Source organism: Acinonyx jubatus, chromosome B3, assembly GCF_027475565.1.
Source record: "Acinonyx jubatus isolate Ajub_Pintada_27869175 chromosome B3, VMU_Ajub_asm_v1.0, whole genome shotgun sequence".
Taxonomy (NCBI): domain Eukaryota; kingdom Metazoa; phylum Chordata; class Mammalia; order Carnivora; family Felidae; genus Acinonyx; species Acinonyx jubatus.
Genome location: NC_069386.1, coordinates 79,230,676 through 79,256,009, shown reverse-complemented (window position 1 = coordinate 79,256,009; position 25,334 = coordinate 79,230,676). Strand labels below are relative to the sequence as shown.

At 39.0% G+C, this 25,334-nt stretch overlaps 2 protein-coding genes across 4 annotated transcripts in view; one reads left to right on the top strand and one right to left on the bottom strand.

Annotated features, from left to right (window-relative positions):
• AP4S1 (adaptor related protein complex 4 subunit sigma 1) overlaps nucleotides 1-6,641 on the bottom strand; it is a 57,220-nt gene extending 50,579 nt beyond the window's left edge. The window contains exon 1 of the mRNA XM_027065539.2: nucleotides 6,501-6,641. The gene's annotated coding sequence lies outside the window, so the exon portion shown is untranslated. The remainder of the gene's footprint in view (nucleotides 1-6,500) is intronic.
• The window catches only part of STRN3 (striatin 3), a 104,392-nt gene continuing 84,948 nt past the window's right edge, over nucleotides 5,891-25,334 (top strand). Inside the window, exon 1 of one of the 3 annotated variants that reach the window (XM_027065535.2) lies at nucleotides 5,891-6,382. In XM_027065535.2, coding sequence (XP_026921336.1) covers nucleotides 6,101-6,382 — 282 coding nt within the window. In that variant the 5' untranslated portion in view covers nucleotides 5,891-6,100. The remainder of the gene's footprint in view (nucleotides 6,383-25,334) is intronic. The other 2 variants (XM_027065532.2, XM_027065533.2) reach the window with 2 other exon arrangements.

Here is a 25,334-nt window from a genome sequence, read left to right as displayed (position 1 = left end):
ATCATGTGCTTTAGGTGAGTCTATTAATAGAAAGACAAAACCATCATTTAAAAATATTTTGTTATAGGGGTGCCTGGGTGGCTCAGTTGGTTAAGCATCGGACTCTAGATTTCGGCTCAGGTCATGATCCCACAGTTTGTGAATGCAAGCCCCACACCTGACTCCACACTGACAGTGCGGAGCCTGCTTGGGATTCTCTCTCTCTCCCTCTCTCTGCCCCTCCCCCCGTGCTCTTTCTCTCTTAAAGTAAATAAATAAACTTAAAAAAATGTTATAAAAAAACAATTTTTGTGATTTTTTGCCAAATTCAAAACATTCTCCAAAGAGAATACTCTCTAGCATAGATTTCTCAGGCAAAGTGTCTGTATCTGGTATTATTCTTTTGACTATCCTCCACTGTTGCTCTAACAGGAGACAAACCACACTTCCAAGACTGTTAAATTACTACCTAGGAAAGTTTTGGCAATTTCCCATTCAGTCACATTTTCCAGTCATTTGTTTCTTATGGTTGTAGACCTGGTTGTTCACTTTTAGCCAATGTCCAGGAGGGACTTTGCTGCAGGCAATTTTTTTTCTTCAATTTTGACATCGCTGTGAGTTAGCTATTATATAATATTATCACAGCCTACTGCTTTCTGACTCATGTTACCCAGAAGACAACTCAGGAATGAACTTGGACTAGAATTTTATATAGCCCGCTAAGTTTCCTAAAGGTTTTGGTACCTATTTTTCTATAATCTTTGAAGGTCTTTTTCCTTTTCTTTCCCACACAACATATTGTTTGAATAGTTCCAGTGCCCTGTATGTATTTCTACAATTTTCTTAGCCACAGGCAACTCTTGTAGTGATCTTATTTTGCAGGTGCAACCACTGCACAGGGCAAAGCTATCTCCTCTTTTTCCTTTCCATCTACGTTATAGTTTGCTCCTTTTTTTTTTTAATATTTATTTATTTTTTAGAGAGAGAGAGATAGAGCATGAGCAGGGTAGGGGCAAAGAGAGACAGAGACACAGAATCTGAAGCAGGCTCCAGGCTCTGAGCTAAGCACAGAGCCTGATGCAGGGCTTGAACCCATGAACTTCGAGATCATGACCTGAGCTGAAGCCGGATGCTTAACTGACTGAGCCACCCAGGCACCCCTGCTCCTTTGGTTTTTGAACACATGCCAGGTCTTCTAAAAGATCTTCCTCTGGGCTCTAATACTCATTTGTTCTCTATACATGTAAACACTACATAATTTCCTCAAGTGATTGAAATCACCCCAAAACGACCTAAAAATGATTTTAAGAGTGCAAATGATTTGAGAACCAGAGACAGTGATATCGAGCCATTGATAGGACAGTAGGAGGCAGGATAGTGAAGGGAGATTTTATTTGTTTCTGAATAAAAACATACACTCACTGGGGCGCCTGGGTGGCGCAGTCGGTTAAGCGTCCGGCTTCAGCCAGGTCACGATCTCGCGGTCCGTGAGTTCGAGCCCCGCATCAGGTTCTGGGCTGATGGCTCAGAGCCTGGAGCCTGTTTCCGATTCTGTGTCTCCCTCTCTCTCTGCCCCTCCCCCGTTCATGCTCTGTCTTTCTCTGTCCCAAAAATAAATAAACGTTGAAAGAAAAAAAAAATTAAAAAAAAAACAAAAAAAAAACATACACTCACTGATAGAAGAATGGGCCCACTTCCTATTCTACTAAGGGCCTGAGGAGCTGACCCATAACTCTATACCTCAGCTTCCTTGTGTTACTGGAGATAATAATACTTGTTGCCACCTTTCCACATGATGCAAAAAGATGACTGGATTAGTGTTTGTGAACCGGTTTGAGCTCCCTGTTAGAAGGATGTCAGGTTCATAGTCAGCAAGGTATAAAACTGGATGTTCAGGTGAGTAATTACAGGGAACCATATGGTTGTCTAAGGCAGGGCCAAAACTCTTTGTACATCAGGTATTACAATAATTGGAAAGAAGGCATCTGAGTGTTAATTACTCCTGACTTATTTTAAAAACCTGGAATTCCTTAACATACCTCTGCTGACACAATATATGTACATCAAATATGACAAATCCCTTTTTGGTCAGACACTGTCTGACCAAATCACAGAGGTGTCTAAGATTAGCTAACAGGAAAGGAAAAAAAATCTAAAATTCTAAATTTATAAATTTATATTTAATATAAATAGGCATTCTCAGCAGTATACTGAAACTAAGAATCAAATCAGTGGGAGAGGAGGAGGAATGAACAGGACAGATGAAAGGACAGAACAAATAGGAAGTTTCAAAGGTGAAACTGAAGACAGGAAATGACTCAGCCACAATTCCAGGAGGGAGTTCTAGTCAGGTGAGTTGTAGATGATACCATGGCCTGGGAAACTCATTATGTACAGAGGACAAGATTCTAGGAGCTGATTGCAGAGCGTCCTCAGGAGTCATGGACACAAAGTCTAATGAAAATAATATAAAAAATATTCTCCTCTTGGGGCGCCTGGGTGGCTCAGTCTGTTGAGTGTCTGACTTTGGCTTAGGTCATGATCTCACTGTTCATGGGCATCGGGCTCTGTGCTGTCAGCATAGAGCCTGGGGCCGGCTTCAGATTCTGTGTCTCCCTCTCTGCCCCTCCTCTGCTCATGCTCTGTCTCTCTCTCTCTGTCTCTCTCTCAAAAATAAAGAAACATTAAAAAAAATTTTTTTTAATTCTCTCAGAGGAGAAAATCTTGCTGTCTTTTACTTTTGATACTCAGGGTAAAAAGTCAATTATAAAAACAAGAACAAGGGGCACCTGGCTGGCTCCATAGGTGGAGCTTGAGACATTTGATCTCAGGGTTGTGAGTTAGAGCCCCACATTGGGTGTAGAGATCACTTAAAAATAATTTAAAAATCTAAACAAAAACAAAATAAGAACTCAGGGCAGTTTTAGTCATTGACCTTTGAAATAGCTGAAATAATGGTAGTAAAAATAATACAAAAAGATCGAGGTGAAGGAAAAATATACCTGTTATTCTAAATTTAAATTATTCATCATTTTTTAGGAATATTTATTTATTTTTGAAAGAAAGAGAGAGGCAGAGAGAGAGGGGGACAGAGGAGCCAAAGCTGGCTCTGTGCTGACAGCCATCAGGCTGTGGGGCGTGAACTCACCTGCTGTAAGATTGTGACCTGAGCCCAAGTCAGTCACTTAGGTGACTGGGCCACCCAGGCACCCCTAAATTGTTCATCATTTTGAGGAGATTGCACCGTTCCAGACACTGGGAGTATAGTTACAAACAAGAGGGGCATGGCTCCTACCTCTCTAACAGGCTGCAATCCTCAGATACATGAGTATGATCTGGGAAGAACATGGCCAAGGACTGCGTTATTGGCATTTATAAAACCACAGTGAAAGCGAGTGTAGACATGTTCAACTGGAATTCTTCAAATAGGAAGCACTTGAAATTTTATTTCCTTATTATTTTTAAATGTTTATTTTGAGAGAGAGAGAGAGAGAGAGAGAACACATGTGTGCTTGCAATCACAAACCGTGATCATGACCTGCGCCGAATCAAGAGTTGGATGCTTACCAACTGAGCCACCCACCTAGGAGCACTAGCACTTGAGATTTTAAAAGTGAATCTAATTCAGGGATCTAAAAAGCTTCTTAGCAAAGTAATACTTTGCCAAGGGAAGGGAAGGAAAGCCAAAGGGGTACAGTATCTGTTAAATTCTTGTGAAATGAAATAGTACTATGTTTTTGAGGAACCAAAAACAGTGCAGATTGGCTGGAGAGAAGAATGGGTGCCATGATAGCGTAATGGCAGATTAGGCAATAGAGTGGATCTAGAATTTGAAGTATTTTTATATGCTATGCTACAGTTCAGGCTTCATTCTAAATCTGAGGATGACTCAAATATTTTAAGCAGGGAATAACAGAATCGGATCTGCCTTCTGAAGATCCCTCAGGCATCAGTGGTAGTGGAGGTAAGGGAAGAGTAGAGGTGTGAACATTTAAATTTAATACATGAATAAAGATGATGGAATAGATATGAAATAGATAAGTAATAAAAATGAAGGATGTTACTGAGAAAGGGATTGGATATGAGAGTTGAGTGAAAGGAAGGTACTAGAACAATTGTTAGACCTCGGGTTTGAATATGCCACTTAACAAGATAGGTAATAGAAAAGAAACAGAATTGTTTGTTTTTGAAGGTGGGGAGGAAAATAGAAGGATTATAAATCTAGTCTTTACTTGAGCTTGAGGTACCAGTAGGAAGTACAAGTGCACATGTTCTTCTTCAGTTGAGGACAAAGATCAATCACAACTGCTCACACATGTTTCTTGGGAGACATATTTTGTAACTTTTTATGTGTTATCAGTCCCCTCAAAAAGGAAGAGGAGTGAATAAGCAGGTTGTATGTTGGTCACTATAAAATGGAGAAATAGTACTTTAATAATATGGAAACATAGTTCTTAATAATATGTGACCTAAGACCCCAGTTCATATACAAATAAAACATGGCAACATGGGTTACAAGTCCAATGCTGTCCATTAAACTGTAGTAACAGTAAAGCAGACATGATAAAATTAGATGTACTATTTTTATCTTTTTGAAATTATACCTTGAGTGGTTGTGTGTATTCCATAGTGATAATTTTATTGGTAGTAGAGAAGAAAAAAAGTTAATGCCATCAGTTTTATGTGCAATTTTCCTGCACAGCTTTAATTGTTAACATCTTTTCCTTATTATATCGTTAAATATTACTTTTGTCCTAATTTTCAGTCAAGAGGTTAGTAGCTATATTAACTTTCTTTAGAAGCTTATTAGCTCATTAAGAATGTTTCCTGTCAACCTAAGCACATAAAAACACACACTATGGTACTTAAAAGATTAAGCTTGTATATTATATTCATTCAAACATCGTTTAATGATCCAGGAAAACATCTTCAGCTGTTCATCTAGGATTTTACGTTGTATTCACGATGCGTTTATTTTCTATTTTCATCAAAAGATTCTGCTATGAATCCTGCTATTTGTAAACCCATTCATTCTAAAACATTGCATTTTTAGTCTAAGTCCCTTTCAAAGTTATCTTTCTCCCTCAACGCATCACCGTCAAGATCTAAAGTTTTTCACTATCCCTTCTCCCAAGAAAAAAATGAAAACATTCGTTCCTGCTCCTCCCCCCACCCCCACAACCCACCCCAGATAGGAAAGAAGAGGCGAGGCAAACTGGAACAAGTTGCGACGGGCGACCCAAAGCGCAGAATTAGCTAAATCCGGGCTCGAAACGGAGACCGGGATCAGTCACCATGTCCGGAAGGATCTGGGCTATCTGCCAAAAGAGAACGTCCCCAAAGCCTCAGAAACTGACTGGTGCTAAGAAACCAGAGAAAGAACGAGTGACAAGCACAGAAAGAGGCCCGACCCTCTGGGACATCCTGAAACACGCAAGGAATGCAAAAGCAACTTCAGGAATCCGGGACCGGCTGCGGCTGGCCAGAGCGCCCAGCCAGGTTAAAACCCAGCTCTGTAGGCAGGCATGCTGCTGAGACCCTTGGGTGGGGAAAGGCGCCCTGGGGGCTTGGTGACTGAGCGACGGAAATTGTTGGCAGCATGAGACCGGTTGGCTCCCAAAAGCGCGAGCGGCTCACGTTCCGGTACCCACACGGAGACACCCGGAGCAAGTCTGAGGGAGGGCCTAGGGGCGGGGCTAGAGCTCATACCCAGCCTCAAACGCCAACCCTTACTGAGTCGTCAGTACGCCTGCGTATGGTGAGGCCGCACTCTATTTGGCTGCTGGGCGTGCGGCGGCAGCGGCGTTCTCTACCCGGCATGCTGCGCGGTTGTGACGGCCCTACGTCTATCCCCTTCCCAACCCAGCCCCCTCTCCCCCTCCCGCCGCGGCCCCCCCCTTTCCCTAAAGTGAGTGAGTGAGACGGACAGATGGAGGAGGGACTGTAATGGCGGCGACCGGCAGCTCCCTACTCTGACCCACGGCAAGCATACAGCACCGACCCCCTCCTCGCTCCTCTCCCAGCCGGCCTCCGCCCCGCCGCCAGCGCGGGGCCACCCTCCCCGGCCCTTCCCCCAGCCGTCGGCTTCTCGCCCTGCGCCCCGGCCGGGGCCCCACACACAATGGACGAGCTTGCCGGAGGCGGTGGTAGCGGCCCGGGGATGGCGGCCCCTCCACGGCAGCAGCAGGGACCTGGGGGGAACATGAGCCTTTCGCCAGGGGGGAATGGAGCGGCGGGCGGCGGGGGTCCTCCAGCCGCCGAGGGAGCGGGTCCCGCGTCAGGCCCGGAGCTGTCCCGGCCGCAGCAATACACTATCCCAGGGATCCTGCACTACATCCAGCACGAGTGGGCTCGGTTCGAGATGGAGCGGGCGCACTGGGAGGTGGAGCGGGCCGAACTGCAGGTACCTCGCTGGGGCGGTGTGCGGGACGGCTGCGGCGGCAGGGTTCCCGGTCGGGGGGGGGTGGGGCCGGGACTCCCCTCCGTCCGAGCCGGGGCTTGGGAGGCCGAGGGGAACCTACCTGTGCAGCTCGGGGGGGACGATACTCCTGCCTATGGTTCTGGCGACGGCTCTTCCGAGAGCCCCCCTCCCCCTTTCCCGCAGAAGCTTGTTCCCCAACCCTTCTTAGCTGCGCGGTGCGGGCTTCCTTGGGGCAGCCATTTTGACTTTTAGTATGGCGTCTGCGGGGGCTCCTCTGGAGGCGGCCTGCCGGGCCTCCGGGGCTTGGGACTAAACTCCTTTCTGTGGGATAGTCCGGCTTGGGGTTACTGGGCATTGAGGTGGTTTTTGATTGTGCCTGTTGAGGTGGAGAACCCGAGGAAGAGGTTTGGGATGGACATTTCATTACCTTTTTCCTCATCACCCGCCCCCCCCCCCCATCCGATTTGGCATTTTTGGCCCCCTCCCCCGGAGTTGGTACGCACTTGCCCCTTGACAGCCACGCTTCTTTCCAGGTCTTGCTGCATACTTGTGAAGTTTTCATTTCCTATCGCCAACTTTAGGTACCTTCTTACCTGGGATGCTGCCTTATTCACTTAGGTTCTCTTTTAGTTAGTTCTTCCTCAGTGACTGACTCATCTGTGCTTCCCTAAATTGAGTTTTTCTTTTTAAAGTACCCTTCAGCCGGCCTCCTCCTCCTCCATCCCCTTTATCCATAAAAAGCCAAACCAGAGTATCTCTGCTGTCTTTATGAAACGACTGAGAAAAGATTTAATACTAGCTTGAAGTAAAACGTACTTTCCCACGTTACTAACACAGGGGAAGCAAAGTTAAATATCCTCAGGACCCTTAATAATTGAGCCTTATTTGATCTTTTTAAGGTGAAACTTTGATAGGCTGGTTAACTTTTGGAAGATGTTGGTAGCTGAAGCGCTCATGTCTTGAATTTCAGAACGGCTATATCTTTTTAAGAGGATTGTTCAACTCTTGGGTATTTGTGTTTATTTTTAAATCCCTTTCCAGGGCAAATTTAGGCTTAGAGGAAAAAAGCATGCATCTAAATAGTGTCGCACCTGTTCTTCAGACTGGTATATATTTAGAATGTAAGCAGTAGTGTTGGCTGATATATACGTCATATATGTTGGTGAATAGTTAGGAAAATGTAGTGTTTAAAGAAGGAAGATTGGATTAACTTAGAGTGTCTTCAAACAAATGTATATTACTTTAATTTTGAGTTAGTAAACTTTTATTGGACTCTGCAAAGTTGTTGAAGCTAAACTTTTAAAAAAGTAAGGATGTTGGGATGCCTGGGTGGCTCAGTTGGCTAAGTGTCTGACTTCGGCTCAGGTCAAGGTCTTGCCATCTGTGAGTTTGAGCCCGAGCAGGGCTCTGTGCTGACAGCTCAGAGCCTGGAGCCTGCTTCAGATTCTGTGTCTCGCTCTCTCTGCACTTCCAACGCGCGCTCTCTCTGTCTCTCTCTACCTCTCAAATATAAACTTAAAAAACATTTTTTTACAGGGTAAGGATGTTTCGGGGCGCCGTGGGTGGCTTAGTTAAGTGTCAGACTCTTGATCTCAGGGCAGATCTCGATCTCAGGGTCATCAGTTGAAGCCCCACTCGGGGCTCCACAGCCTGGAACCTACTTGAAAAACAAAAAAAAAGCATTGGTGTTTATATTTCTTGACTCTTTATCAAGTCTTCAAAAAAATTAATTACAAGTTAATACCTGTTAGTCAATTCAGTGTTTTAAAATTGTGCTTTGATATACTTTTGGACTTTTAAAAGTATAGTTTTCAAAAAGCTTAGGTAAGAATTGTCTGTTGTTTCTTTAAACTTGTGTATGATGTGGTTTAAGATGTCTGGGATTTATAGAGTTCTACTGATACACAACTTTTTACTATACTATGTTGCAAAGAATATTTTTGTGAAGATAGTGAGATAGTTATTTTTTAAAATTGAATTTACAAATGCACAAGGCCTGGACTCACTAAATAATACCTCACCAGTCCCTGGATACAGTGTCTATGACCTTTGCACTATGGTATGAAAGCTTGTATTCCCCCGCCCTAGAGGGTGAGACGTTTATTTTGCCCTGTAAGTACCTTGAAATATTGGATTTTAACTTGCAAGTTAACAATGCGTTTATAAGCTCCGCTAATTTAAGTATCTGAAAAAATGTCTTATTTGTGTCTAAATTAATAAAATCTATAACTTAATGAGATCTATATTGTCTGCCTTAGCCCTTTCTTTCCCTTTTAGTTCTCTTTGCCAGTAATGGTAAAAAAATTTTTTTTAATTTTCTTTAACATTTATTCATTATTGAGAGATAGAGACTGAGCACGAGCAGGGGAGGGGCAGAGAGAGGGGGAGACACAGAATCCGAAGCAGGTTCCAGGCTCCAGGCTGTCAGCACACAGCCCGATGCGGGGCTCGAACTCACAAACCATGAGATCATGACCTGGGCCGAAGTTGGACACCCAACCGACTGAGCCACCCAGGCACCCGTAAAAATCTTCTAAGATTCCTTTTCCTTGTTTGCTTTCCACTTGATGTGCTATTGGCATATTAGTCCTGATAAAGCCATTGTAAGTTTTTTTTGTTTGTTTGTTTTGAACAAATTCTGCAGTGTTTCTAGACTCTTGTTTCCAGGGATTTTCATTATTTCACAGAGATTCTTTTGGAATAAAATGTTCGTGATTATATTTGTATGATTTTGTTCTTCATATTTCTATAAAATGTTTTATTGGGTTCCTTAGTTAATTGGGTTTCAGGTTTGCTTCTGGAATACTGAATTTACTTTAGATAACTTCAGTCTTGAATAGGATTGCTTGTGAGAAGCACATTTAAAAATGTATGTGTTGGGGTGCCTGGGTGCCTCAGTTGGTTTAGTGTCTGACTTCTGCTCAGGTCATGATCTCACGGTTCGTGAGTTTGAGCCCGCATCCAGCTCTCTGCTGTCAGCACCAAACCCGCTTCTGTACCCCCTCTCTTGCCTCTGTCTTTCTCTCTGTCCCCCCTCTCTTGCCTCTCTCTTTCTCTGTGTCTCAAAAATAAACATTTAAAAATGTATGTGTCAAGGATTGCCTGGCTGGCTCAGTCGGTAGAGCATGCAACTCTTGATCTCAGGGTTGTAAATTCAAGCCCCACGTTCAATGTAGAGATTACTTAAAAACTAAAATCTTTTTTTTTTTTTTTTTAATACTTTTACTATTTTTGAGACAGAGAGAGACAGGGCATGAGCCGGGGAGGGGCAGAGAGAGAAGGGCACACAGAATCCAAAGCAAGCTCCAGGCTCTGAGCTGTCAGCACAGAGCCCAACGCGGGGCTCGAACTCACGAACCGCCAGATCATGACCTGGGCCGAAGTCGGACACTTAACCAACTGAGCCACCCAGGTGCCCCAAAAACTAAAATCTTAAAAAAAAAAAAGTGTCAAATAAAAAATTTATTAGAGTTTAGGTGAAGCATCACTGTATTTTGACTGTAAACTTAAACTTATTTTAAAGAATGATAATGTATAAGAAAGTTTAAATATCATTATTGTGTACAGCCTTGGGTCACTGTTGATGTATAGATGAAGTGACCAAAAAATGTTCAGTATGAGAACTATTCAATAACAAATATGACTAGGTTAAGGTAGTCCCAGTTTTGATGTAAAATTTCAATATGAAATCATATTTTCCCTGGCTTTGGAAAGGATTTTAAATTGGAACTTTGCAGTGTGGTTCTGTTCTCTGTAAAAAGTGCTTTGGGTAAAGGTCTGTCCTAGCAACTTGGAACTAAAGTAGAGGATCATGTCTTAATAGTGCTATTTTATTCTTGTGATATTAACTTACATGGGATTCAGGTAAAGCTTGAGTAAAGGCTCTAGGACGCTGATTCCTAAGTGAGGGTGCTAATCAGAATCACTTGTAAAACTTTTAAAACTATGCAGGTCCCCGCTTTATCTTCCAGACTTTTGGATTAATTTGGTCTAGGACTTGTAAAAGATAGACCGTTTGGGAATTTTGGCAATTCATGTTATGGAAAAATTATAACTGACATTTGATGAGCACTACAGCCTTATGAGGTAGATATCATTCCTATTTTATAGGTGAGGTAAACTTAGGTGAAATAACTTTGCCAAGGTCACTCACCTATAAGGTATTGCAGCTGAGATTTGAACCTTGGTTTGTATGAATCCAAAGCCTGTTGTCTTATTACCACTTTTATAACCACTATATTATGTTGTCTTAACATTTTTTATAGAAAGGGAATCTGACTTGTAATTTTTTTTTTTTTAATGTTTATTTATTTTTGAGAGACAGAGAGACAGTATGAGCTGGGGAGGGGCAGAGAGAGAGGGAGACACAGAATCTGAAGCAGGCTCCAGGCTCTGAGCTGTCAGCACAGAGCCCGACGCAGGGCTCGAACTCACAAACCGTGAGATCGTGACCTGAGTCAAAGCCGGACGCTTAACCAACTGAGCCACCCAGGCACCCCTGTAATTCTTTACCCACCATTATGTGGTACACATTGGTACATTTCAACATAGTTTTATTGAACCTCAATTGTGTGCCAGTTGTAGTTTATGTATGTTGCAAATGTGTCCTCCTGTTTTTCTCTGTAATGGTATGTAATATATGTACTTATATACACCAAATGCTTGTTAGCTATAAAAATATGACATAGATAATGCATAGAAAATGTAGTCCAGGAGTTCGTGTTCTAAAACTATTATGCAACAAATGTAAAAAAAAATTTTTTAAGTTTATTTATTTATTTATTTTGAGAGAGGGAGAGAATCCCAAAGCAGGCTTTGTGCTGTCTGTCGGCACAGAGCCGGACATGGGGCTTGTTCTCACAAATTGTGAGATCATGACCTGAGCCTAAATCAAGAGTTGGATGGTTAATCTGAGCCACCCAGGAGTCCCAACAAATGTAAAACTTTTAATTAGTGTTTGTGTTTGCACATCCTGGCCTACAGATTTGTCATAACCTGACAGATGTTGCCACTTAAAGACCTTCGTAGGTAATTTGCTTAAGTTGCTTACAACTTTTTTTTTTTTTTTTGAGAGGGAGAGGGTGGGAGAGAATAATCTTAAGCAGGCCCCACACCCTTCGAAGGGCTCAGTCTCACAACCTCATGACCCTGAGATCATGACCTGAGTGGAAATCAAGAGTCAGACGCTTAACCTGCTGAGCCACCAAGGCTCTCTTATTTCATTATTATTAATCTACTATGAAATTACAAAAATATGAACAGTATGGTGGTTTTGTGTAAAGGCATTCCCTTTATTCTGAGAGTTTTAGGCTTCATAAATTTTCACTGTTAATGCAGTTCCCTATTTCAAATGATGGTGACAACAGAGGAAAAAAACTTTGATAGAATTAGGAGGACGCAACCTTATGTCATTTTCCCTGTTTTTGAAGTTCTTGCAAACAAAAAGTCTAGGGACCACTAATCTAGAATTCTCTCTTCCTCTTTTTACCCCTCAACTCTGCTGTATAGTCGGCCCTTTTGCCTTACTCTCTCAAACCTGTCTGAACACCTTGTAGGATGTGGTTTTTTTTCTTTTGATGGTCAGCCTTCAAGTTGCCAAATCATGTGGCCTTTTTACAGACTTGATGCACTTAACCAGCACTTTTTGCTCTTGACTATTTCTTCTTTAAAATCCTTTTCTTTGGCTTCTACTATGTAATTCTCTAGTTTCCCTTTTGTCCACTTAAAACTTTTCTTCATGTTACCTCTCCATTGTTCCCAGTTATTCCCTGGGACTCTTGTTCTCTTAGTATATTGGCTGTATGTTTCATTCGGAATCAGATTTTCAGCTACTGCTTAGCTCTTACTATCTAACATCTTTTGGTTACTGTTTGCTGAGTGTTATTCCAGTGCTTCAGTATTAATTCCTTTAATCCTAAAACAACCCAGTGAGGTTGGCACAGTTGATTTCTTTTGTTGTTGGGTTTGAGGGGGTTGTCGGGGTGGGGCACTAGAATATTGGGACGCAGAGGTTAATTAATGGGCCCGAGATCATGCAAGTAGCAGGCAGGCTGGACAGGCTGCCTTTACAAACAGTATTCTTACGACTACTAGATTTTTTTGGTTTGGTTTTCAAATGTCTCCTATTTCTAATTTCCTGTCTAACTTGTTACTTTAAAGTCAAAACTTTCAGGTGTGCCTGCATGGCCTGGGTCACTTAAGCATCTGACTCTTGATTTCAGCACCTCAGGTCATGATTTCAGTTGGTGAGTTTGAGCCCACATAGGGCTCCACTCTAACCGGGTAGAGCCTGCTTGGGATTGTCTGTCTGTCTGTCTCTCTCCCCCCCACCCTTCCCCTCTCTCCCTCCCCATCTCTCTCTCTCCCTCTTTCCTATGCATGCACATGCTCTCTCTCTCTCTCTCTCTCTCTCCCTCTCAAAATAAATAGACATTAAAAAAATAATAAATTTAATTATTCAGTTCATCTCAAATGCCTGCTTCTCCCTCCCCATACAACACACTTATTTTTACAACTTACTTATTCTCCTTTTCCTCTGTTAACATTTATCACCATCCTTGTCATCATTGAGTCTTGAGTTTTATTGATTCTATCCAGTGTAATTATTCAGTGAATATATTTGAGTGTTATTTTGTGCTAGGCACAAAATGATGTATGAAATAAGGACCTTTCCCTCATGAAGCTTGTATTCCAGAAATAATAAAATGTGATAAACCAGGAACTTACAGGATGGTGAGACAATAAATGATGATGGCAAATCTATGTAGATAATGGACTTTCAGATAAACGGGTAACATTTACTGAGCAATTTCTATATGCCAAAAATTTAAATTCTTACTATGTTAGTTTATCTAATTGTTGTAAAGCCCCTAGAGGGTAAGAATACTTTTAGATCTGAAGTATGAGTACCTAACCATGGTATTTCAATTGGAAGGAAGTTCTAAAGCTGGAAGGAGCTTTGAAAGTGTGTTAACTGGATTGCAGTGATTCAAGGGCCTATCTAATATAGATTGTATTAATATGCTAAAAAAATTTTAATCTAGTAATTAATATTTTGGGATTTTAGTCTCCTTTGCATATATAATGAAAGTTGCGAAGCCTCTTTTAATTAAAAAAAAAAAAAAAAAAAAGGACGGGTGAAAAATTTTGCATAGAATATCCCTGAAGCCTGATAACCACTGACCTGGGGAAATTATCCTGGTTTAATCTGTGATTTTCATTTCTTCACTTCACTGTCTTCCTTCAGGGTGTTCTCCTGCCTGAATTCTCTGAAATCTCCTATCAGTTTCCCTCCATCCACGCCCCTGTCTTAACAGTTTATTCTCTACATCGTAAATATGATTGTGTTGCATATACTCATTTTTTTATTATGGAAAGTTCTAAATATACACAAAAATAATATGGTACCTGTGATCTTCCACAGACTTGTCACTCATCTTAAACTTGACCAGTCTTATTTTACTTATACTTGTATCCACTCCTCCCCATCCTAGAGTATTTCTAGTAAATCTCCGTCATATAATTGCATTCATGAATATTTCAGTGTGTATCTAAAAGATAAGGACTTTAAAAGATAACTACACACCATTATTCGATTGGAACTCTCTCCATCTTTTTCTTGCCATTCTTTTTCTTTCTTTCTTTCTCTCTTTCTTCCTTTTTTTTTTTTTCAAAGAAATCAGGTGTTTGGTCCTTATAAAGGTTCCCAGAGTCTGCATTTTGCTGAGTCCTTCCCTATAGTATAGCTTAATATATTCTGTTCTGTTTGTTTTTCCTATAGCATGGTTGGTTGGATCTAGGGGCTTGACTGGAAATGGTTTATTTTCTTTCTGGGGGAAGGGGAGGGAGAGGGTAAGACTACACTGTTGAGAGTTAGTTATGTTTTTTGTTAGCAGGCTGTTGTTAGTGCTTAGGAACATTCTCTCCGTAGGGCCACTCTTAGATTTTAAAAAAGTTGTTTAGAAATTGAGATATAATTCATGTAACATAAAATTTACCCTTTATGGAATGTACATTTTGTCGATTTTAGTATATGTTGTGTGGTATACACTATGTTGTGTAGTCGTCGTCATTGTTTTATTTCAGAATATTTTCATCATTCCACAAAGAAACTGCACCTATTAGCAGTTAGTCCCAATGCCCTTCCCCTCCCCCAGCAACCACTACTTTCTGTCTCTGTGAAAGAAATAATACTTTCCGTCTCTATGGGTTTGCCTACTGTGGATATTGCATACTACCACTAATAGGATTCCATATCATACAATATGTGGCTTTTTGTGACTTTCACTTAAGACAATGTTTTCGAGGTTCACGTTGTGGCATGTAGCAGTACTTTTTTCCTTTTTATGGTTGGATAATACTCTGTTGTGTGGATATACCAAATTTTGTCCATCAGTTGGTAGACATTTGGGTGTTTCTACATTTTGGCTGTCATGAATAATGCTGCTGTTTCCATTTGTGCACAGGTTTTTGTGTAAACTTACATTTACAGCTCCTGGGTATATACTTAGGAGTGTCATTGCTGGCTCATGTTCAACTTTTTTGAGGAATTTTATGTTTAACTTTTTGAGGAACTACCAAACTATTTTCCAAAATGACTGCACCATTTTACTTTCCCACCAGCAATGCAGGAGGGTTCCACCCTTACTTTTTTTTTTTTTTTTAATTTTGAAGTTTGTTTGTTTTAAGTAATCTTTACCCTAGGGTGGGGCTTGAACTCAAGAGCCACATGCTTTTCAGACTGATCCAGCCATGTGCCCCTTTTTTAACTTTGAAATGTATTTTTTTAATCATTTTTTTCTTTTTACAAAATGCTTTTTCCCTTGAGTTTATTTAATTTTCTTTTGATTTCAAATTTTTTCTTCCACTATCTCTTTCTCATTCACTATTTCTTAGAGCAATTTTAGGTTTACAGCAAAATTTGGGGGGAAAATACACTTTTCAACCTCTTCCCCATCGATAGTCCCACTATTTTGGTATATTTGTTATAACCGGTGAACCACCATTGACCCATCATTATCAACCAGTCTATAGTTTATATTAAGGTTCACCCTTTGTATTGTATGTTCTTTGGTTTTTAACAAATGTATAATGACCTGTATCTACCTTTATAGTATACAAAATAGATTCACTGCCCTAAAAATACCATGTGTTCCACCTATTTCTTCTCTCTCCCCAAACCCTGGGCAGCTAGCTAGTGCTCTTTTACTGTCTTCCATAGTTTTGCTTTCTCCAGAATGTCAGTTCACTCAGCAATGTTCAAGATTCCTTCTTAAATGTCTTTTTGTGGCTTGATCTTTTTATTTAGTGCTGAATAATATTTTATTGTATATATGTACTGCACTTTCTTTGTCCACCAATTTTCTTTAAAGATTTCATTTTTTAAACTTAAATGTTTTTATTTTTGAGAGAGCATGCATGAGGTGGGGAGGGACATAGAGAGGGTGATCGAGAATCTGAAGTAGGCTCTTTGCTGATAGCAGAGATCTGGACGAGTGGCTCAAACTCATGAACTGTGAGATCATGACCTGAACCAAAGTTGGATGCTTAACCAACTGAGCCACCCAGGCACCCCTGAATATTTCATTTTTAAGTAATTTCTTCACCCAAAGTGGGGCTCGAACTTGAAACCCTGAGAGCAAAGTCGCATGCTCCACTCTCTGAGCCAGCCAGTCACCCCTGTCCACCTATTGAAGGACCTTATTGCTGCTTCCAAGATTTGGCAATTATGAAGTGACATTCATGTAGAGGTTTTTGTGTGCACATAAGTTTTCAGGTTATGTAGGTAAATAACAGGGAGCTTACTTGCTGAATTATATGATAAAGATATGTTTAGTTTTTTAAGAAACTGCCTAATAGTCTTTCAAAGTGACTATACCATTTTGCATTCCCACCAGCAATGAATGAGAAATCTTTTCTTTTTTTAAGTTTATTTATTTATTATGAGAGCTCACAGGAGTGGGGGAGGGAGAGAGAGAATCCCAAGCAGACTCTGCACTGTCAGCACAAAGCCTAACATGGGGCTCGAACTCAGGAAGCATGAACCATGAACTGTGAGATCATGAACTGAACCGAAATCAAAGAGTTGGATGCTTAACCAACTGAGGTGCCACTATGAATGAGAATTCTTGTTGTGCTGCATCTTTGTCAGCATTTGATGTTGTCATGTTTTGGATTTTAGACATTCTAATAGGTGTGTAGTGGTATCTTGCTTTAATTTGCAGTTCCCTAATGACACAATGTTGAGCATCTTTTCATATGTTTTCTTTGCCATCTTTATATCTTCTTTGGTGAGGTGTCTTTTCAGATCTTTTGCCTATTTTTAAATTGTATTCTCTATTTTCCTCTCTCCTGTCATTTACTTTGGTTTTGGTTGGAATGATGTTGGGCGTTGTTTCTAGTCATTTATGAATAATTGTTCAGTAAACGGCAGCCACACTATTATTTAGAACATTTAGTATATATTTATTTTAAAAGGTTTTTTTAGTGGTTTAGTGTAAAAGAATGACTAATTGTTAATAGCACTTTGCCATTGACTCAAGAGCTACCAAAGGTAATGATTAAATATACTTTATCTGGAGATACTTCTAAAGTCTCTAATTGTACAAGAGTGGGACCTATGGTGGCTCCCAAACCTAGTTAATGATCATAATCACTTGGGATCCTTTAAAAGCACAGATTCCTATATTCCATTCCTCGTCATTGTGATTAAGGAATCTGAGGTGGAATCTGGGTTTTTGAAATGTATAACTGGTAACTTTGATTATCAGCCAGATTTAGGAACCTGAATGATAAAAGGTTATTAATGATTGGGTATAGTCCATTTCTCCATCTGCTTTCTCTTCAAAATCCTCATTCCTTCTATTGGTATTAAATTTTTTTTTAATGTTTGTATGTTAACATTAATGTTGAGAGAGAGAGAGACAGAGTGTGAGTGGGGAAGGGGTAGAGAGAAAGAGACACAGAATCCAAAGCAGGCTCCAGGCTCTGAGCTGTAAGCACAGAGGCCAATGCGGGCCTTGAACCCCACGGACTGTGAGATCATGACCTGAGCTGAAGTCAGACACTTAACCAACTGAGCCACCCAGGTGCCCCTTAAATTTTTTTTTTAATGTTTATTTTTGAGAGAAAGAGAGACCGGGTGCAAGTTGGGGAGGGGCAGAGAGAGAGAGAGGGAGACACAGAATCCAAAGCAGGCTCCAGGCTCTGAGCTGTCAGCACAGAGCTACGTGGGGCTCGAACCCACGAACCGTGAGATCGTGGACCTGAGCCAAAGTTGGGTGCTCAACCGACTGAGCCACCCAGGTGCCCCTCTCCTATTGGTATTTTATAAACTTTAGCAATGTGTTTATTGCTCCCTTCTTTGCACTCAAAGTGACTTGCATATGTATACTTACATTGTTGCACTTTTATTTTTATTGTTAATATTTTACTTTTCTGCTTTCTAGTACATTGAAGCCACTCATTAACAGGAATTAATATTTGATTTGATTGAATTTGATTGAAACATACCATGGTGTTTGATTACATAGATGAAAACTTTACATGTCCATAAAAAGAACTATTAGTGATAATATCTGCTAACATTTAATCAGTTTTCTGTGTGTTGGGAATCATTCTAATTTTCATACCATGCCTAAATCATAGATACAGTTATTTCCATTTTAGAGAGAAGGAAACATGGGCAAGAGGTTAAATAACTTGCTCACCATAAAATAGTATAGGTAATGAAGTCAGAAGCTGACAAGTTGATTTTGAACAGTATGTTACACTCTTTTAAGTTGATACCAGTACTTGGTGTTCCTTGGGACCACCTAAGTGGTGAAGAATTGTAAGCAAATGACTAATGGATAGGCTCAGTGTGACAAGGTCTAAAAAATAGTGTAACTAGAGCAATTATAATTGTGTAGTGAAATTTTGGATCACCTTCAGATAGAGTTTGTAAAAAAGATCTTTAAAATTCTTACTGAACAATTTCAAACTTTTTTTTTTTTTTTTTTATAAGGAGTGGTTCAAAATTAAGTCTTGTACTTATCATAAGCCTCTCCACCCTTGGACGCACATTAGTAACCACTTTTATTAGTACTATATGTATCCTTCCCATTTTCTTTATGCAAATAGACAAAAGCAAATATACACTACCCTATTTTTCACTTTTTGATTTAATATTTCTTGGAAATCATTCTATATTTTTTAGTAGAGAGTATTCTCACTTTTTTCTAACAGCTGCATAGTATTCTACTATGTGGACTAGCCAGTTGATTTAACTACAGTACTTTGCTATTGCTGGATGTTTGTGTTAAATTTTCCCATAGCATTTATAGCTATATTCTTCTTAAATGTGTGAGCAACCAGCATTGCTGCCTCAAAATAAATTCTATTGTAAAATTAAAATTTTTTTATTGCTTTGTTATTTCATGTTTGCATTTAAATCTGAATTTAAATTAGAAGTCATGAATATTTTAGCTTTGAAAACTGTTAACCAGAGGTTGGTTCATTTAAACTGTAAGTCTGTTACTGAAATCTTGAAGAATGGAGAAAGGCAAAACAAAGAAGATGATAAAATAGAAAAAATGGGGGTGGGGTAAATGGGAAGAGGATATAGGTAAATGATAGAGAAACAGTGGGTGAGTATAATAATATGCAACTAATAGTTGTCTCAGGTAATAAAATAATTTTAGAGTGGCTTAGACTAACATTTGTTGGTTTTTTTCTAGAGCTTTAAAAAGTGGACTGGACTTCCTCCATAAAATTATATTTAAAAAGGGGGTGGGGATGGGATTGGAATTCTAGAAAATCAGTGCTTATGAATCTTTATGCTTCATGTATATCACTACATCCAGGTCATTTGCTTCCTAACCTTTAATGTAATTTATAATTTTAGACTTGTTTGCTTGTTTTCCCCCTTAAGATTGATTGTAAACTGAGAGGAAGAGTCTACTTTTTTTTTTTTTTTAAACATATATATATACACATACACACCTATACCTAATGTGACAGTAAAGGACCTGGCACGTAATAGGTATTTGCTAAATATTTGTTAAATGAGTGAAGTTGGGGCACTTGTCTACCTCAGTCAGTAGAGCATGCGACTCTTGATCTCAGGGTCTTGAGTTAGAGCCCCACATTGAGTGTAGAGTTTATTTAAAACAAATTATAAATGAGTGAAGTTAAGCTGTTAGATATGAGAAGCTGAATGGTAATTTTTGTAGTATATAATAGGAGAAAAAGCCCACAAGATGGAAATAACATCTCAATAGTAAATTACTGTTCTTCCCTTGACCTCTCATTTGCTACTGGAATGAAACCAAGCTTTGTTTTTTTATTAATAAGGTATTCAAAATTATTTATTCCCTTCTTCCCCTCCTGGGAAATGGAGTATAAAAGAAATCACAACATAATTAAAATTAATCTCTGGGATTAATGCGAGGGTGGAGGTGGGGTCAAATTACTTTTTCCTTATAAAATGATAATGATTTTTATGAAGAATGTTTAATGACTACTCAATGCTTCTAATAAACTGAAAATAAGAGTTCCATATTATATGCTAAATCAGCTTTTAAAGAATATGTTGAAAAATATAGTACAAGTATTTAAGAAACCTTTATGATTTTGGGGTGATGGGATTATTGGCAACTTTTCTGTTTTCCTTATTTAAAAAAAAGACACAGCAAATATTGCAGAGTAGATATTTTCTTCTATTAAAATTGGTATTTCACATATGGATTTTTTTTTTAAGTTTATTTATTTATTTTGAAAGAGATGTGGGAGGGGTGGAGATAAAGAGAATCCCAAGCAGGCCCCTGCACTGTCAGTGCAGAGCCCTGTGTGGGGCTCGAGCCCAGTAACCAAGCTGAAACCAAGTCAGACACTTTACCAACCGAACCACCCAGGCGCCCCAGAAATGGATTGTTTCTTTATATCTATATGGTTATTGTTGAAAAATACTTAATCATAAAACAGCAAGCTGAACTTACTAGTTTATTTTTTTTTTCCCTTAAAGTAAGCTGTATGCCCAATGTTGGGCTTGAACTCGCAACCCCAAGATCAAGAATCACATGTTCTACCCACTGAGCCAACCAGGTGCCCCTGAACTTACTAGTATTTTTAATGAATTTATATTCTAGTTTATCTTTTCCCTATTCCTTTTTTTTTTTTTACTGATTTCTTTAAAAACTGATAGATACCCTCTATTTCTTCTTAAGATTTTATTTTACGATTAAAATTTTTGTTTTGTGGCTGCATTTAGTTGCTTTTAATTTATTTTGTAATTTTTTGTGTTTTTAATATTTACTGTTGAAATAATAAATTTATATGAAAATCAAACTACCGGAATGTCAAAGATAGTGACTTTTTTGCTAATTTTACTTTTCTAGTAACAACACTGGTGTCTTTTTGGGTATCATTTCAGAACTTTTTTCTTTTCTTTTTTTTTTTAAGATTTTTAAGTAATCTCTACACCCAACATGGGGCTTAAACTTAACAACCCCGAGAACAAGAATCACATGTTTTACTTACTGAGCCTGCTAGGCACCCCCCCAGAACTTTTTCTATACATACACAACAGTGATTCTTAACTGGGGTCGGGTGGGGAGGCAGTTTTGCTCCCATGGTATGTTTCACAGTGTCTGGAGACATTTTTGGTTATCACAACCAGAGAGGGGGTGTTACTGACATCTAGTGGATACAGGTTAGGGATGTTGTTAAACATGCACAGGACAGTCCTCTATCCCCCCAAATAAAAAAAATTATGTTGTCCATATGTCAATAATGCTGAAATTAAAAGAAACTGATGTACAGGTAACTGTATATGTGTGATTATATAGATCATCTCCATTCATCTCCAGTGCTTAGAAAAATGCCTGGTAGTGGTATTGTTGAGTGAGTATATTAGTTCAAAAAAACCTCAGACTATAATTTATCATAAATATTGTACCACCTCAATATGCATAAATCTCCCTAATTTTTAATAGTACAAAATGTATGAATATAAACACTGTCATTTCTCAATTTTGCTTAGAAACACATGAAATACTAGAATGCTTATGGTCAAAATAGTTTGTCCTTTCCCCATCCTGTTCTCTAATCGAGCTTTCCAGAAACAATCACTGTCAACTGATATTTACTTATTCTTAAATAGTAGAAATCTGAAACTACTGTCTCTGACAATATCTTACATTATCTTCCAACCTCTTGTAGAAGAGGATTTATCACACCCCTTTTGTCTTCTTTCATTATTCAATATAGGTAATAAAATTAGTTAAATCATTAGATTTTACATTATTATTACCATGTAAATAATAGTGAATCAAGTGAATACTGTGACTACTTTCCCTTTTTTGTACATTTTTTTGTTTTTCTCAGAGTTATGTGCCTCTTTTTATTTAGTTTTCTGTGTATTTGTTGCTGTTTTTCCAAAAGATCTTAGAAAGCTGTAAGGGTTTTCAAATTCTTGGTTAAGAGTGCATCATACTATCTATCAGTTTTGCTGCTTGTATGGAGGGAGAGGAGTGGAGAGAACGGTCTATCCCATTGCTCTGATCTAGACTTTTTCTTTTTTTTTTTTTTTTAATGTTTATTCATTTTTCAGAGAGAGATACAGAGTGCAAGAGGGAGAGGAGCAGAGAGACAGACAGACAGAACCTGAAGCATGCTTCAGACTCTGAGCTGTCAGCACAGAGCCTGATGTGGGGCTTAAACTCATGAATGCTGAGATCATGATCTGAGCTAAAGTCTGACACCTAACTGACTGAGCCACCCAAGTGCCCCATAGACTTTTTCTTTCTCTCTCTCTTTTTTTTTTTAATATTTATTTATTTTAAGAGAGAGAGAGCAAGAGAGCATGGGGGGAGGGGCTGAGAGAGAGAAGGAGAGAGAGAATTCCAAGCAGGCTCCTTACTGTCAGTGCAGATGGGTTCGTGGGGGCTGGATCTCACCGAGCTGTGAGATCATGACCTGAGCTGAAATCAGGAGTCCGTATGTGCTGAGCCTGCTTCAGATTCTGTGTTTCCCTCTCTGTCTGCTCCCCCCGCCCTTGATGTCTCTCTCTCTCTGAAAAATAAGTAAAACATTAAAAAAAAAAGGGGGGGGGCAGCTGGGTGGCTTAGTCGGTTAAGTGTCCAACTACTGCTCAGGTCACAATCTCATGGCTCGTCATTTTGAGCCCCGAGAGTTTGAGCCCCAAGTCAGGCTTTGTGCTGACAGCCTGGAGCCTGCTTTGGGTTCTATCTCCGTCTCTCTCTGTCCCTCTCCAGCTTGCACGCACACTCTCTCTTTCTTTCTCTCTCTCTCAAATATAAACATTAAAAGACATTTTGTAATTAAAAAAAAGTCAAGAGTGAGAAGCTTAAGGGCCTGAGCCACCCAGGTTTCCCTGACTGAGACTTGTTATTAAAATTTGATACAGAGTGGGTATTCTGAAACTTCTGTGGGATGTTCTGTTTGTTTCAGAGTTGCTATTCTGAAACTTGTGTCCACTCTTCAGCAGTTGGGAATCCCAACCGCCAACCCCCCTCCCCTTTTTTTTTACTGGATCCCATTCCAGCTTTTTTCCTGGCTGAGTTCTTCATTTTGCTGAAATTGTTACCTGATTGATTTTTGAATAAAGTTACATAGGAGGTACATTTTAGCGACTTGTAACTTTTTAAAATGTCTATTTTAGTCTTACACTTGATTGGTAATTTGGCTCAAAGTAAATTTCCATCAACATTTGGAGTATATTTTCTTTGAACTTTCAGTATTGCTTTTACAGAATTTGGTGGATCTTATTCTGGATCTTTTTTAATGCTTGGCTTGAATTTTTCTCTCGGTATCTTTGTTTTATCCTGGTGTTAATAAATTTCATGAAAGTGCATATTGTGTCAGGCAATGAGCGTATTCGAAGTCTTTTTCAATAGAGGGCACTGTAGGCATTTTTGTAGTTACTACTTTTGAGTTAGACTATATTATGCTTGTAGGGATTTGAGCACCCTGCCCCCGAGACGCTAAATAAATACTAGTATAACCCAGTAGTTATTGGGACAACTAGAAATGTCCCCTGACATTTCAAACACCCCCCTATAGGGCAGCAGTACTAATCTTTTTTGAGAAGTGTTAATTTAATCCCAAGTCATTAGGGCACATGTTTTGTTGATTATGGACATGCTTGACTTAAAATTTTTCTTCTGTCTCGTGTTTTGTTGTTTTTTTTCCCCTTTTGGTCTGTTTTCTGAGATATATTCTTCCAACTCTATTTTTCAGTCTAGTGTCTTAAATTTTTATAAAGCATTTTCTTGGAGCACTTGGGTGGCTCAGTCCCTTAAACATCGAACTCTTGATTTCAGCTTGGTTCCTGAGATGGAGCCCAGCATTGGGCTCTGCCCTGACACCGTGGAGCCTGCTTGAGATTCTCTCTCTGCCTCTCCCCCACACATGCATGTATGTGCTTTTTCTCTCACTCTCTCTATATATTATACTTATATTATATTATATATTATATTATGTTATATTAACAAAAAAATAAAAAACATTTTCTTGTTTGAACTTTTACAAGAATGGTATTCTGGTTTTTTTTAATGGATTTTTTTTCTGGCATAGTGGATTTTCTGTTTTGAAGCATTCTTTACCTATTATTGATGGTTTCCTTCAATTTCATTTTTATTTTGCCTCCCCATCTTCAGTACATCATGCTTTCCTCAAATATTGGTGACCATTGACTGTCTATTCATGCTTAAGAGTGAGATACTATAAGGCTAGATGGTAACTATGAGATTTTTGTTTTGTCCCTTTTCTTAAAACTTATTTTTATTTCCATTCTTCAGAAAGGCCTACCTAATAATTGTTTCTAAAACTCAACGACAGTGACTTTTAATTTGCTTTAGCCTTACAATAAGTTTGTTTTCTTAAATCTTTAGTTACTTATAATTGGTTCTCTGAGCTTATAATTCTCTGACTTTTCCAGATAACTTCTTTGCAGACTTCTAATGGTCTCAAATGTCCATCATTGTGATTTTGAAATTTTAACTATATGGAAGTAGAATTTATCATTCTTGTGCTACATTTTGTTTTGAGCCTACTTGCAGGATAATACTCTGTCTCTGCTGTACTTTTTTAGAGTCTGTTTTTCTTCAAGTCTTCTATTAGTTCTTTCTGGAATTATGTTTTTTTTATATCCTATATCTTCCATTAGTAGATGGTCACTTTCTCCCTAGGTTTTTATTATTTCCACTTTACCAGTCTTATGTAAACTTAAGTCCTTGACTGTCCTTTAGTTATTCTTTAGCCATATACGCCATCTTTCTGGTTAGTAGGGTCTTTGTGTTCTACACTGTTTTCACAGTTTCTGGTGTCCTTAAATCCTAGCTTTTGCAAACCAAGTTCAATTTCTTTTTTAAAGTTCCCTTCTCAAAGGCAGTGAATATCTCAAACCTTTAGCTTCTGTTGTGCTAACTGGTATAAACAAACATATGGCATGTAGTACAGATGATTTAAATTCAGTTTCTAAAGAAAGTGGTTTTTTTCTTTAAAAGTAACAGTATGTCATTTTTATTGTCCTTTAATACATAATATACTATAATTGACTTTCCCCTCTGTTTATAAAATTGTAAGATACAAATACAGAACTTACCATCTTAACCATTTTTAAGTATACACTTCAGTATTGGGCAACCATTACCACAATCCATGTCCAGAACTCTTTTCATCTTGCAAAACTGAAACCCTATGCATGTTAAATGATAACTGCCCATTCCCTGCAGTCCTTGGAAACCACCTTTCTACTATCTCAAGGAATTTGACTACCCTAGGTACCTCATGTAACTGGAATAATTCATTTTTGTCTCTTTCATGACTGCTTTATTTTACTTATCATTATCTCTTCAAGGTTCACCCATGTAACCTATGTCAAAATTACCTTCTTTTTTAAGGCTGAATAATATATTCCATTGTATACATATAC